This window comes from Pelophylax lessonae, assembly GCF_965119305.1.
Source record: "Pelophylax lessonae genome assembly, chromosome: 4".
Lineage (NCBI taxonomy): Eukaryota > Metazoa > Chordata > Amphibia > Anura > Ranidae > Pelophylax > Pelophylax lessonae.
In genome coordinates this window covers 155,716,973-155,730,890 of record NC_138771.1, presented here as the reverse complement: position 1 = coordinate 155,730,890, position 13,918 = coordinate 155,716,973, and the positions used below count along the sequence as shown (strand labels likewise).

Sequence of the window (13,918 nt, the reverse complement as noted above, 5' to 3'; positions counted from 1 at the left end):
GTATTTCGTTTATTCATTCAGGGCTCCGTGAATGAATGACCCTGCCGATGGAGAGGATCCCACGCCCACTGTCACATTGAAGGGGGGGGGAGACTGGAGCTGGAACAGTTAACATGTTCCAAAGGTGAACTTGGCCTTTAAATTGGATTAGAAAAGTATTATTGAACTTCTAGGTCAGGTGCAGAGCTGGGAATTCCAATAGGAAGCGCTCATATAATTTAGTCCTGGGGCCCTAACAAAATAAATACCGTGAGGTTTGTTTTATGGCTTTTTGTGCATAGTTTTATGCATGTATGTGGTTTTTCATTTCAGTATTTTATTGGAGTGACTGTTTTAGCAATGATCCCGGAGCTTCCTGAACTTGTTAATGGGATTCAGTTTGCACTACTAAACAACCTGAGTCTAAGGTAAGGACAAATGAAGCTGCAAATGTGGTATTTGTTTGATTTTTTTTTACCCCCCATGTATAAATCTTTTGAGAGCGAACAGAAAAACTGCAACTTATACACATTTTCCTAAACTGTTCAACTTTGCAGATAAAAATCTACAGAAAATAAGTTTAAAAATAAAAATTAATAATTTTAACCTGTTAAAGTTTACCTATGGACAAAATACTATATATTAAATATTTTTTTGGAATTCGATTCATTATGGCCTACTCCACTAATCTTAACAATCTTTAGGTTATTATTATACAGGATTTATATAGCGCCAACAAGTTTGCGCAGCGCTTTACAATGTGAGGGAAGACAATACAGTTACAATACAGTTCAAAACAGGAGGAATTAGAGGGCCCTGCTCATTGGAGCTTACAAATTTAGGTTGTAAAACCTATTTTTACTATGTCTATAGAGTCTCAGATGTGGGTGTATACACAGTGGTATGTGGCAGCCCACTCCCTCCTACCCCCCTCTCCATGCCTACTAAATAGCTAAAAACAATGGGGGTGGGATATTTGTTAATGGAGGATTCACCTCCCTCCCATGTAATTGTAAGCACATACATACAATAGAAAGGCTGTAGGTGTGTGAAACAGTTATTGATTGTGAACCTCCCTCTAGATAGCCCTCCTATTCTAAGGCTGTTGTGGTATTTGTTTTTTTTTGTTGTTTTTTATCATGGGACCAGCAGTGGAGGACTAGAAGTTCCTCCTGCTAATTTTACCCTGCAGACAGACTGGGAAAGAACTGGGTCATATGACAGCTGTATGTTCATTATGAAAAAGGTAACCAATGATGGTGGATTTAAATTGAAAATAGTGCCATAATCCATATACAGGTATATCTCAAATTTGAATATCAAAGTTAATTTTGTTTCAAAAAGATTGATTTCATATATACATGCGTTCCACAGAGCATGATATATTTCAAGCATTTCTTTCTTTTAATTTTGAAGATTATGGCTTATAGCTTGTGAAAACCCAAAATTCAGTATCTTAAAATTTTAATATTACGGAAGACCAATAAAGTATTTTTATTACAGAAATGTTGGCTTACTGACTGGTATCTCCATGTGCAGTATAGTATGCACTCAATACTTGGTTGGGGCTCCTTTTGCTTGAATTATTGCATCAGTGTGGTGTGGCATGAAGCCGATCAGCTTTCGGCACTGCTGAGGTATTATGGAAGCCCAGGTTTCTTTAGAGTGGCTTCCAGCTGATCTGCATTGTTGGGTCTGGTGTCTCTCAACTTCATCTTGACAATACCCCACAAATTCTCTATGGGTTTTAGATCAGGTGAGTTTGCTTGCCAATCAAGCACACTGATGCCATGATCATTAAACCAGGTATTGGTACTTTTGGCATTGTGGGCAGGTGCCAAGTCCTGCTGGAAAATGAAATCAGCGTCTCCATAAAGCTGATCAGTGCTCTAGAATTTCCTGGTAGAGGGCTGCACTGACTTTGGACTTGATAAAACACAGTGGACCAACATCCACAGATGACATGGCTTCCAAAATCAGACTGTAGGAAATTTTGCATTTTATTTGGAAATCAAGGTCCCTGAGTCTAGAAGAAGAGTAAAGAGGCACAGAATCCAAGTTGCATGAGGTCCAGTAACGATTTGGGGAGCCATGTCATCTGCTGCTATTGCTGTGTTTTTATCAAAGTCAGCGCAGCCCTCTACCAGGAAATTCTAGAGCACTTCATGCTTGCCTCTGCTGATCAGCTTTATGGAGACGCTGATTTCATTTTCCAGCAGGACTTGGCACCTAAACCCATAGAGAATCTGTGGGGTATTGTAAAAAGGAAGAGGAGAGACACCAGAACAAACAATTCACATTATCTGAAGGCCGCTATCAAAGCAACCTGGGCTTCCATAACACCTCAGCAGTGCCACAGGTTGTTTGCCTCTATGCCACACTGCATTGATGCCACACTGCATTGATGAAGTAATTAATGCAAAAGGAGCCCGACCAAGTATTGGTGTAGTGCATACTATACTGAACATGGACATACTTTTCAGTAAGCCAACATTTCTGTGTTTGTGTTTTTTTTGTTTTGTGGAATCTATTTTTCTGAGATACTGAATTATGGGTTTTCATTAGCCGTAAGCCATACTCACCAAATGAAAGAAAAAATTATTAAAATGTATCACCTTGTGTGTATTGCATTTATATAAAATCAGTTTCACTTTACAAAATGAATTACTGAAATTAACTTTTTGATATTCTAATTTTTGAGATGCACCTGTACATAAAGAGGAAGGCATTATGTAAATTCAACAGCGTATGTTTGCCATCACTTTAAACTGCAGAAGGAGTTCTTAACTGTTAGAGCAGTAAGGATCTGGAACACCCTTTCTTCAGTTGGTGTCCGCAAGCAGCGTAGATAAATAAAAAAAAAAAAAAAAAAAATGTTTCACAGTGAACATCTGTACAAGAATATGGGAAACTGTATTGGCCTAAATACCAAACCCACACTCAGGCTGAACTGGATGGACTGACATTCAACCTTTTTACTGTGTGAGGTATATATCTGTCTCTCGCGCCCTCTCTCTGTCTCTCGCGCCCTCTCTCTGTCTCTCGCGCCCTCTCTCTGTCTCTCGCGCCCTCTCTCTGTCTCTCGCGCCCTCTCTCTGTCTCTCGCGCCCTCTCTGTCTCTCGCGCCCTCTCTCGGTCTCTCGCGCCCTCTCTCGGTCTCTCGCGCCCTCTCTCGGTCTCTCGCGCCCTCTCTCGGTCTCTCGCGCCCTCTCTCGGTCTCTCGCGCCCTCTCTCGGTCTCTCGCGCCCTCTCTCGGTCTCTCGCGCCCTCTCTCGGTCTCTCGCGCCCTCTCTCGGTCTCTCGCGCCCTCTCTCGGTCTCTCGCGCCCTCTCTCTGTCTCTCGCGCCCTCTCTCTGTCTCTCGCGCCCTCTCTCTGTCTCTCGCGCCCTCTCTCTGTCTCTCGCGCCCTCTCTCTGTCTCTCGCGCCCTCTCTCTGTCTCTCGCGCCCTCTCTCGGTCTCTCGCGCCCTCTCTCGGTCTCTCGCGCCCTCTCTCGGTCTCTCGCGCATCTCGCACAGACGCACACGTCCTGGTCGCGGCCAGAATCGCAGCATTCCTTGCGCCGCAGCACCCCTTGTTCCGAGATGAGGAGGTGACCTGCCTGGAGTGAACCCCCACTGAGTCTCCAATGGTATGGTGAGTAACCCCCATTTCTCCCTTGGGAAGTTCGGGGTTAGTGCGGGTCCTCCCCGGGGTCGGTGGTCTGTGATGCCCTGCCTTCCCCCACTCTGTTTATTCTCAATAGGTCTCACTATCTTCCCCCCCCCCCCCCAACCCCCCTTTCCCTACTAATGTGGAATGTCCAAGGGTGGTTAATTTACACTATGGCCCTGGGTGAGGTGAACGGCACTGGTGGGGGTCTCCGGAGCTGCGTGCCTGAAATGATTGGCACTCGTCCCCCCCCCCCTCCTGCTGCTGCGGAGACGCATGTGCTGGTGAGTCCTGGGGCGGTAACTCCCTACCTGGTCTGATCTATTGCAGTGTTCTGGGACCTGTAGTCCCACAAGCATCAGTGCTGCTGGGGTTTATTCACAGCTACTGCTGAAACTTTTACTGTGTTCCTATTGCGGCACAATGGTGTCATGGAGCCAGCTGAACATGTCTCACCACCGGACCCATGACAACGGTCCTACAATCCTTAGTGTCAAAAGTTTATATGGTCTTACAAAAGAGACCCTCCAAAAATCTTCCGCTGCCTTCTCCTGGTTCCTCTGCCTCCTCAAAATCTGAGGCTGATGTGGCCGCTGCGGACGCAAGTCACCCCATGGGGGTCAGCGTCCAAGCACTTTTTGAGTGCAGTAACAGTGAGGATGATTCTACAATAGAGGGGGCTAGGTGGGACTTTAAAGGTGCAAATGATGGAGAAAAATCTGAATTCTCAAAAAATACACATTTTATTAAACATATAGGATTAGGACAAGACACAACATTGATTAAAATGTTAAAAGCACAAAAATGCACTCGATAATATCAACTCTACATGTTTCGCCATCTTCATAATAGCTTCTTCAGGAGTTTTGGTAGATATTTGTCGAGAGTGAACATTTCTGACTTACAAAAAGAAAAAACATGAAAAATAGGACAAATATAATTACAATGGGGCATATATCAATAGTCCTATATTGAGTGCCCAATTAGATGTCATAATTCTAAAACTAGTGACACAATGTACCTTAAAGAGACCTGAACCTTTTTGTTTGCCGGGAGCGGAAACAACGAAGGTGCAGAAACCGGGGTGAGTGGAGAGGAGGGGGCTGAGACACCTGACCTCTTAATGTTGACCCATAGAGGAGATGATAGCCAAGCCACATATAGCACGTATGGTAATGAGGGACTGCAATATAGGAATACATTGGAAGATATAAATTGCATGGGTCTCCTATTAAGGAGTAGGTATCAAATTTGATAAAATTAATATATTTACCAGTTTAGTTCAGGGGTAAAGATACCTCAGAGGGTACCCCAACAATAAATGGAAGGAGGAAAGGTTATCTCGCAAAATCCAAAGAGACAAATATCCCTTTAAAACAACAAGAAAGGATGTTGTAAATATGTATCTTCCAAAGGGAAAGACTGCCAATATTGTATTGATTGTATCAAAAAATGCTATTTACCCTGGTGATCCGGTGTTGTACACATCAAAATTCCCATGCACAGATATCTATGAGAACCTGCCGAATCAACGAGAGTCTCCAAACAATGCGCTCCAGTAGGAAGGCTGCGCAAGATATAAAACAGGATAAATAAGAAAAAGACTGTTAGAACGCCATATTCAATCATCGAAGGGTGAAGAGAAGGTCTAAAAAGGATTCCATTACCGCATATGTCTCCAAACAAGTGTCCTGTTCCCTGGTGGTCTAGTGGAATACTGACCATGTTGTGCCGGCATTTGTACATCTCCTCCCCTCCCTCGACGTCTGACGTCACCGAGGGAGTGAGAGCAAGGCACACCCAGTCGACCAATTGGAACCCGAAGAGGAAGTGCGTCATTACGGCGCGGCGGCATTACATGGTCGAAACCGGAAGTCGAGGATAACATCCGGTCCAGCCACCATGTTAAGTGCTGTAAGCAAGAAAGTACACAGAAAAGAATACGGGCCAAAGCAGAGGAGAATCATTCCTCCAATTAGGCCAAGCAGTCCAAGGCAGATCAAGTTAAAACAAGGAAAAAATGCCAGAAATTATATTCCAGCAGAAATGCCTCAATACTGTAAAGGATTTTATAGGAACTCCGTCACATACAAAAATCCAAAGCAGGAATATTCAAATAAAGAATCATTGATCTATTCACTCATTTGACAAGTGAAGAAGGGAAAAATCTATTGAAATGGATATTGTAGGGTTCCAATGGGGGAAAGGCTGGGAGTAGAAGGCGGTGCCTCTACTGACCAGGTCGGACCGAAATACCTGGAAATGGATGATTCCTCTTCCACCGCCTCAGCGCATGAAAAGGTGCTGGTAGAAGCACTGGTTGTGTCAGTGTGAGAAACTTGAAAAATGGAGGATGCAGCGGATGCTGCGTCTGCCATGCCGGTGCAATTTGACACCTGAAGGCCATCCAGAGGGACTAAAGTGTTTCCCTTCCCTGCCTATTTCGACGAGTTTGTTGCTAGTCAGTGGGCTCCCCGAAACGCATGGCTGGGATACCAAAGCGTTTTGCTAGGAGATATCCCTTTGAAGATTCCCTTGTGAAAAAAACTGACAGTACCACCGGTGGTGGACTCCCAGGTTTCTAGATTGAATAAAGTCACATTACCTGTGGAGGACGCTTTCTATCCTGCAGATAGGGAGGCTGAATCGTTGGTGCGCCATCTTTTTACTGTGGCCGGCTCCATTCTGAGACCGGTGTTTGCCATAACCTTGGTCTCCCAGACCTTGACGGATTGGGTGAAGCTGTTAAGCCAGGATTTGAAGGAGGGTCAGCACACTCAGGAAATGGCGGAGCTGGCGGACCAATTAATACAGGGATTGCAATAAATTTGTGATGCCTCCCTGGATGCAGCCCCGTTAGCCTGCAGGGCTTCAGTGACCTTGCGCCACATGATCTGGTTGAAATGCTGGTTTGTGGAACAGGCCTCCAAAAAGGTTCTGATGGATTTTCCCTTTTTGTAGGGGACCGTCTATTCTTAGTAACCTGTGGGAGCAAAGTACTCTTGCCTCCTGTGAGACCCTTAATCTCTTCCGTGGAGGCTCCAAACAATCTCGCCGCAAACGTGGTCCGATCTGTTCGGTTCACAAGCAGCCTTTTCATCCCACAGTGTCCCAAGACAAGGGGTCAAAACCCTCTCGACCCTTCTCACGGGGTTCCATGAGACCTTGGGGTGGTAAGTCCAAGGCATGCTCCTCCGGTCTCACGGATAAGCCTTCCTTCATCTGAAGGAATGCTCTCACCTGTACCACGGGTGGGGGGACGTCTTTTTTGTTTCTTTCCAGATCCATGGACCCCGTTCATCCAAGACAAATGGGTTCTCGAGTTGAATCGGTCCGGTTAGAAGATAGTTTCGATCCTTGCCCCTGGCAAGGTTCATCCCTTCCAATTTTCATCTGTCCGCGGATCGGTTTCAAGGCCTTCTAGGTGCGGTACAGGATTTGTCACAGGGGGTAATAGTCCCTGTTCCAGTGTCGGAACATTTTCAGGGGTTTTATTCAAACCTCTTTATGGTTCCCAGGAAGAAAGGGAAGGTTCATCCTATTCTGCTTCCCAAAGCCCTGAACCATTTTGTGTGGGTTCAAAAATTTAAGAATGGAATCCATTTGCTTAGTCATGGCTTCCCTTCATCAGGGGAACTTTCTAGCATCCATCGATATCAAGGACACTTCTCTTCATATCCCGATCTACATTGGGCATCAATTTTTTTTTTCGCATCGCCACAGGCGGGAAGCACTATCAATTGGTGGCGTTACCCTTTGGTCTCGCCTCCGCTCCTCAGGTGTTCACAAGTGTTGAACCCGGTGTTGGCTTTACTCAGACAATGGGGAATTTCAGTACTGGGGTACCTGTATGATCATCTTCTAAAGGGTGGAATCGTCCTTTGCCCTGAAGAAGACTCTGGACATCACGGTGAGAACTCTGCAGAGTTCGGCTGGACTCTAATTTTTTAAAAGTCAGCCTTAACTCCGTCCAACAAGTTGGAATTTCTGGGGTTGACTCTGGATTCAGCTTCAGTCTGGGTGTTTCTCCCGAAAATGAAACTATTGAAATTGCAGCGTGCGATTCGACTCCTGTTATCCACAATCGGACAACACCACGATTGTGAACCTAAGAGAAAACTGGATTTTTGTCTTACCGTAAAATCCTTTTTCTCAGATGTTCGTTGACGGACACAGCCCCCACCCCTCTGTGGAGTTAGGTTATGTATACAGCGTGGGACTGCTCCATAGGTGTAGTTAAGCTCTGTTAACTTTAACCCTTTTCCGCCTAGTGTCCTACTCCTAGGAAGAGCAGCATAACCCATCAGTCAAAGATATTACGCTGTGTCCGTCAATGATCAGAGAAAAGTATTTTACGGTAAGACAAAAATCCAGTTTTTCCTCAAAATTCTACAAACCATACCCATATTTGAGAACGTCAAAAAAGGTTTGTTTTGAAATCTTTGCAAATTTTATTTTCTCTAGCGCTCATCGACAGACGTAGTCCTCGGTGATACACCACCTTCGGGTTATGTTACCTCCGCAGGAGCAGGACTAGACATGAAATTAAAAAGCTCTGGCCACACCCTAGGGGCAGTCCCAGAGGGTATATCCTCTCTCTCTCTCTGCCTCAGCAAATCAGTTATTTTCTGTCTAGTTAGGAGTAAGGACCTAGATACCTTGCTGGGATCTTAGGTCCTGGCAAGAATTTTTTTCTAAAAGGATTTTTAGACAGCTTTTTTTTTTTTTCTCCAGTGTTCCTGTGAGATCTTCAAGCAAGAAAGCTGAACTGGGCGACGGGCTGGATGTTGAGATCCGGTGGTCACCCCAGTTCAGCCTACGAGCGCGTGCAGGCCATAGCTCCACGCTGAGTCGGCCGCGACAAAGTCCCATTAAAAGGACTGAACCCGCGAGTGAAACGTCTCGCTGAAACGCCAAAGACCATGAGTCACGGCGTCCGTATCGGTCGACAGCCCTCCCGCCCCGGTGGAGAGGGGTACTGTCAGGAGTTGGTGCCCGCCTGGTTCCGGTATGGTGAGTAGTATGTTCCCCCTTTTTCCCTGACGGGGTTTGTGGTGAACGCGGGCCCCTCTCTGTATGGTAAGAAAGAGTCCTTTCTATCCTATAACATGTCACAAATCCTCCTACTTTGAGTGTGATTTTATGTGTGCAAAAAGCCAGGAGGCTTGGTTTGGGAGCTAACAATCTATTGTATACATGTTTTAAAGATGTAATCTGTGGCATTCTGGGAATCTTATGGGTTAAGTATAAGCTACCTACCAGTCAGAAGCCACGGACATGTAGACTGCCTTCCAAATCAGATCTCCAGCTATTAGCAGGCCTCCCGAACGGCCATGCGGTCCGCCAGGGCCGGTACCGCCAACCACGCCATATCCCCATGCAGAGAGAGTGTTGTGTGCCCTGCAGCACACCGCTAGTCAGCACAGGCCGCCGCCATTTTTTTTGCTGGATCGCACGAGCCGCCATTTTGGCGTAGCCTCGTGTCTCCAGCATGGGGGCGGCCATGTTTGAGGTGATCCTACACCTCGTGGAGCTTGGGGGAGGCGCCGGAAGGCGTGCAGAGGGGCGGAGCCGCCTCCCTTCTTCCTGGGCAGCCAGCCAAAAGACTTCCTGTTTGTCAGGACAGCGCTGTAAGCTGTTGCAGTTTAACTCTGAGCATCAAGTGGTGAGCCTGGGGGTCTATCTCTCTCTCTCTCTCGATCGATAGGGATCCCTAGCAGGTAACACTAAGGGGCTTTTTGTGGCGCTGGGGGTCAGAAAAAAAAAAAAAAAAAAAAGTTTTTTTCTTTTGATTTATATTATCCAGGAAGTAACTGGAGTTATCATGGACCCTGCCACACATATTCCCCCACCTGTTTCCCTCGAGGGGGCCTCGGGACCCGCCGGTGCACAGAGTATAGAATCATTTACAGCAATTTTGGAGTCTATGGTGGCTCGGGTGGAGGCGGCCTGTCAGGGACGGGGGTCAAGGAAGCGACCCCCGCCTACCCCTATACCATCTGACACCTCTGACTCAGATTCAGAGATGGTCACGGCAGTTGCAGGTTCCTCTGCAAGGGCTGTTATCCCAGGTAAAGCCCCCTCAGACAGTGAGGAGGACGCTTCTTCTCCTGCTATAATTCAGGAAGAAGCATTGGTGGACGCACTAGTTGTGGCAGTGCAAGAAACCTTAAAACTTGAGGCTTTACCGGCAGAGGCAACTGAAACAGAGAGGCCTTTCGGTACTAATAAGCCCATCAAGATGGCGAAGGCTTTTCCGGTACCTAAATGTTTTGGTAATCAGATTAAAGAAGAATGGGAGCATTCTAAACGTACCTTTACTATTTCCAAGCGTATTGCTAGACGCTATCCGTTGAGGAATCCATCATTAAGAAATGGACGGTACCACCAGTCGTGGATCCGCCTATTTCCAGGCTGAATAAAGCCACGGTTATTCCAGTGGAGGACACTTCGTCCTTTAAGGATCCGGTGGATCGAAAGATAGAAGCAGAGTCCCGCACTATCTTTTCTCTGATAGGGTCAGCTTTTAGACCAGTAATTGTTATTGGTCTAGTTTCCCAGACACTTACGGAATGGGCGGAAATGGTACGCCAAGATCTTAGGGGAAAAGATATTCCCCAGGAGACATGATGGAACAGATCATACAAGGGCTACGGTTTATCTGTGACGCAGCCTTGGACACAACTCCCTTATTAGGGCATGCATCTAAGTTAGCAGTAATCCTCAGACGTGTGCTGTGGTTAAAATGCTGGTCAGCTGACCTAGGTTCCAAGAAGACCTTGACCAATCTCCCTTTTCAGGGGAATCGTCTATTTGGGGCCAACCTAGATGAAATCATTAAGGATGCCACTGGGGGCAAGAGCACTTTCTTGCCACAGGCTGCAAAAGCTAAGGGACCTCGCAACAAGCGAGGACCTTTCTTTACCGCCCATAAAGGGCGCCCGGCTGGTACTAGCGGGAAAGGCAAGACTCCTCCAGGAGGATTCAAGAAGGGCTGGTCGGACAAGCAGAGGACCAACCCAGCCAAACCCGAAGCAAAGGAGTACACAGCCTGAAGGTGCGCCCCCACCCGGTTTCAGGGTGGGGGAACGTTTTCACCAGTATTCAGGACATCAGATCGAGCATCAACCACTACTACCGGTGCGATTCTTCCCTTCCAACATTTAAGTACCACAGGAAGCGGTAGTTACCGTTCCCTGAATAGATCTTTTCCTTTACCCTTTCCTAAGATTAGTCCCGATACCTCACAGGAATCGGATCTGGTTGACCAGATAGGCCAAGTAGCCTCTAGTCGGGTGACTTCGGTCCCTGAGGTTCAACCAGAAAAGATCACCCTTCCTGATAACTATCAGGTATCTGATAAATGTGTGGGAACAGAAAACGACCAGACTTTCTCGGATGGTCGGGGCCAGATAGCTCTAGGGACGCCTGGTTCAGATCCAATCAGCGCCAGTGGTCCTAGAAATTCTAGGCTGGCCTCCTCAAGCCGGCCTGGCCGACTTGGACATGCTAGTCGCAGACGTTCCGTGGGAACTTCGTCTCAGGGAGTGTCTGTGGTCTCTAGGACCAAGTTACCTTCGTGCTTTACAGTCGCTGGTTTTAATGGCCTGGCCATTGAGACCCAAGTACTGAAGGACAGAGGTTTGTCTACTTCTGTCATTCCTACCCTTATTAAAGCAAGGAAAGCGACTTCCAGCAAAGTCTATTATCACACATGGAAGACTTATATTGCGTGGTGCGAATCTTTAGGATTTCCTCCACGTACCTATTCGGTGTCTCGAATATTGGCCTTTTTGCAACAAGGGGTTGAGCAGAAGCTAGCCTTGAGCACCATCAAGGGTCAAGTTTCAGCATTAGCAATCTTCTTTCAGAAGCCGTTAGCTACCAAATCCTTGGTGCGGAATTTCATCCAGGGGGTGCGGCACCTGGCTCCTCCAGTCCGCGCGCCCTTACCGCCCTGGGATCTTAATTTGGTTTTGTCGGTTCTACAGAAACCTCCTTTTGAAAACATCAGGGAGATTCCCTTGCTTACTTTATCCCAGAAGGTGGCCTTCTTGGTGGCTATTACTTCTGCTCGCAGGGTGTCAGAACTGGCTGCATTATCATGCCAGTCCCCATACCTAGTGATTCATAGGGATAAGGTAGTACTTCATCCTAAGCCATCTTTTCTTCCTAAGGTGGTTTCAGATTTTCATCTGAATGAAGATATTGTACTACCTTCCTTGTGTCCTCAGCCCAAGCATCATCGGGAACATGCGTTGCATTCCTTAGATGTGGTTCGGGCAATCAGGGTATACCTGAAAGCTACGGAATCATCCCGTAAGACGGATTCACTTTTTGTGATCACGGATGGCCCCAGAAAGGGTTTGCCTGCATCTGCCGCAACCATTGCCAAATGGATTAGACAGACGGTGGTACAGGCTTATTCTATTAACCACTTAAGCCCCGGAGGATTTGGCTGCTAAACGACCAGAGGGCATTTTGCGATTCGGCACTGCGTGACTTTAACGGACAATTGCGCGGTCGTGCGACGCTGTACCGAAACGAATTTGGCGTCCTTTTTTTCCCACAAACAGAGCTTTCTTTTGGTGGTATTTGATCACCTGTGCGATTTTTTGATCACGCGCTATAAACAAAAAAAGAGCGTAAATTTTGCAAAAATAGCAATATTTTTCCCTTTTTTTTATATGAAATTCCCCCAAAAAAAAATGTAAAAATCAAAATTTTTTAATATTTTCGGCCAATTTGTTTTATGCTACCTATGTTTGGTAAAAAAAATCGCAAAAAGCGTATTTTGATTGGTTTGCGCAAAAGTTATTGCGTTTACTAACAAAGGGAAAGATTTTTGTCATTTTTGTTGTTTTTTTTTTTAACGCGTAATGGCGGCGATCTGCGATTTTTTTTGCGGTACTGCGACATTGCGGCGGACAGATCGGACCCTTGACTGACATTTTTGACACTTTTGGGGTTACCAGTGACATTTCTACAGTAATCAGTGCTATACATATGCACTGTTACTGTAAAAATGCACTGGTAGTGAAGGGGTTAACTTTATTTGAGAGGGAGGGGCTGTGTGTGTCCCTAGGGGCGTGATTCTAACTGTGATTGGCTGTGGCTTCAACTGTATGCAGAGTGATCAATGGATCTACATAGTAGATCCATGTGATCAGCTCTCATACAGAGAGGAGAATGACAGGCAGCTTGTTTACACAAGCTGCCTGACTATCTCCCTCTCCCCCGCCGATCGCAGAGTGGCCGGCGGCGATCGGGTCCGCCGGTCACGCGCGCGGGGGGGTCCGTGACCACGCGGGAGCGGGAGCGCGCCTCCGGCGGCGCGCGCTCGCTCCCTAAACCCTCACAGGCGAGCGACGTAGACCTACGTCACTTTGCCTGTGAGGGGCTGACCGCCCACGTAGATAGTCGTGCGGCGGTCGGCAAGTGGTTAAGGGTCAGAGTCCTCCGTTCCCTGTTAGGGCGCACTCCACTCGAGCGCTCAGTACTTCCTGGGCCTTTCGCCATCAGGCGTCAGTGGTCCAGGTATGTAAGGCGGCCACCTGGTCGTCGGTACATACCTTTACAAAATTCTATAAAATTGATGTGACGGCATCGGCGGATGCCTCATTTGGCCGCAAGGTTTTGCAGGCCGCAATTTGAGGAGACCGGTGGTCTACCTCGAGGGTTTTTTTCTGTTTGAAAATTTTTTTGTTGAGTCTCATCATTAAGGATGAGCATTGTAAACTTCTAGTTGGCACCGGTTGGGCCTTCTAGATTGGGATTTGATTTCCATTTTCCCACCCCTCAGTTGTGATACTGCTCTGGGACGTCCCGAAGGTGGTGTATCACCGAGGACTACGTCTGTCGATGAGCGCTAGAGAAAAATGGATTTTTGTAAAATCTTACCGTAAAATCCTTTTCTCTTAGCTCATCGACAGACGTAGTCCCCGCCCCTCTGTTTTGGAGTTGGGTTGGGTTAAATTCTCTAAGCACTGCTTTTTCACATAACTGATTTGCTGAGGCAGAGAGAGAGAGAGGATATACCCTCTGGGACTGCCCCTAGGGTGTGGCCAGAGCTTTTTAATTTCCTGTCTAGTCCTGCTCCTGCGGAGGTAACATAACCCGAAGGTGGTGTATCACCGAGGACTACGTCTGTCGATGAGCTAAGAGAAAAGGATTTTACGGTAAGATTTTACAAAAATCCATTTTTTAAAAAAAAACGGGGGGAAAAAAATAATGTACTTAAGTATTCACAGCATTAAATCAATACTTTCTTGAAGCACCTTGGCACCAAT

At 46.7% G+C, this 13,918-nt stretch overlaps 1 protein-coding gene across 1 annotated transcript in view; it reads left to right on the top strand.

Moving 5' to 3' along the window:
• LOC309552398 (uncharacterized protein) overlaps positions 1-13,918 on the top strand; it is a 198,812-nt gene that overhangs the window by 161,352 nt on the left and 23,542 nt on the right. Inside the window, exon 17 of the mRNA XM_082253341.1 lies at positions 313-407. Within this exon, the coding sequence (XP_082109467.1) occupies positions 313-407 (95 nt within the window). The remainder of the gene's footprint in view (positions 1-312; positions 408-13,918) is intronic.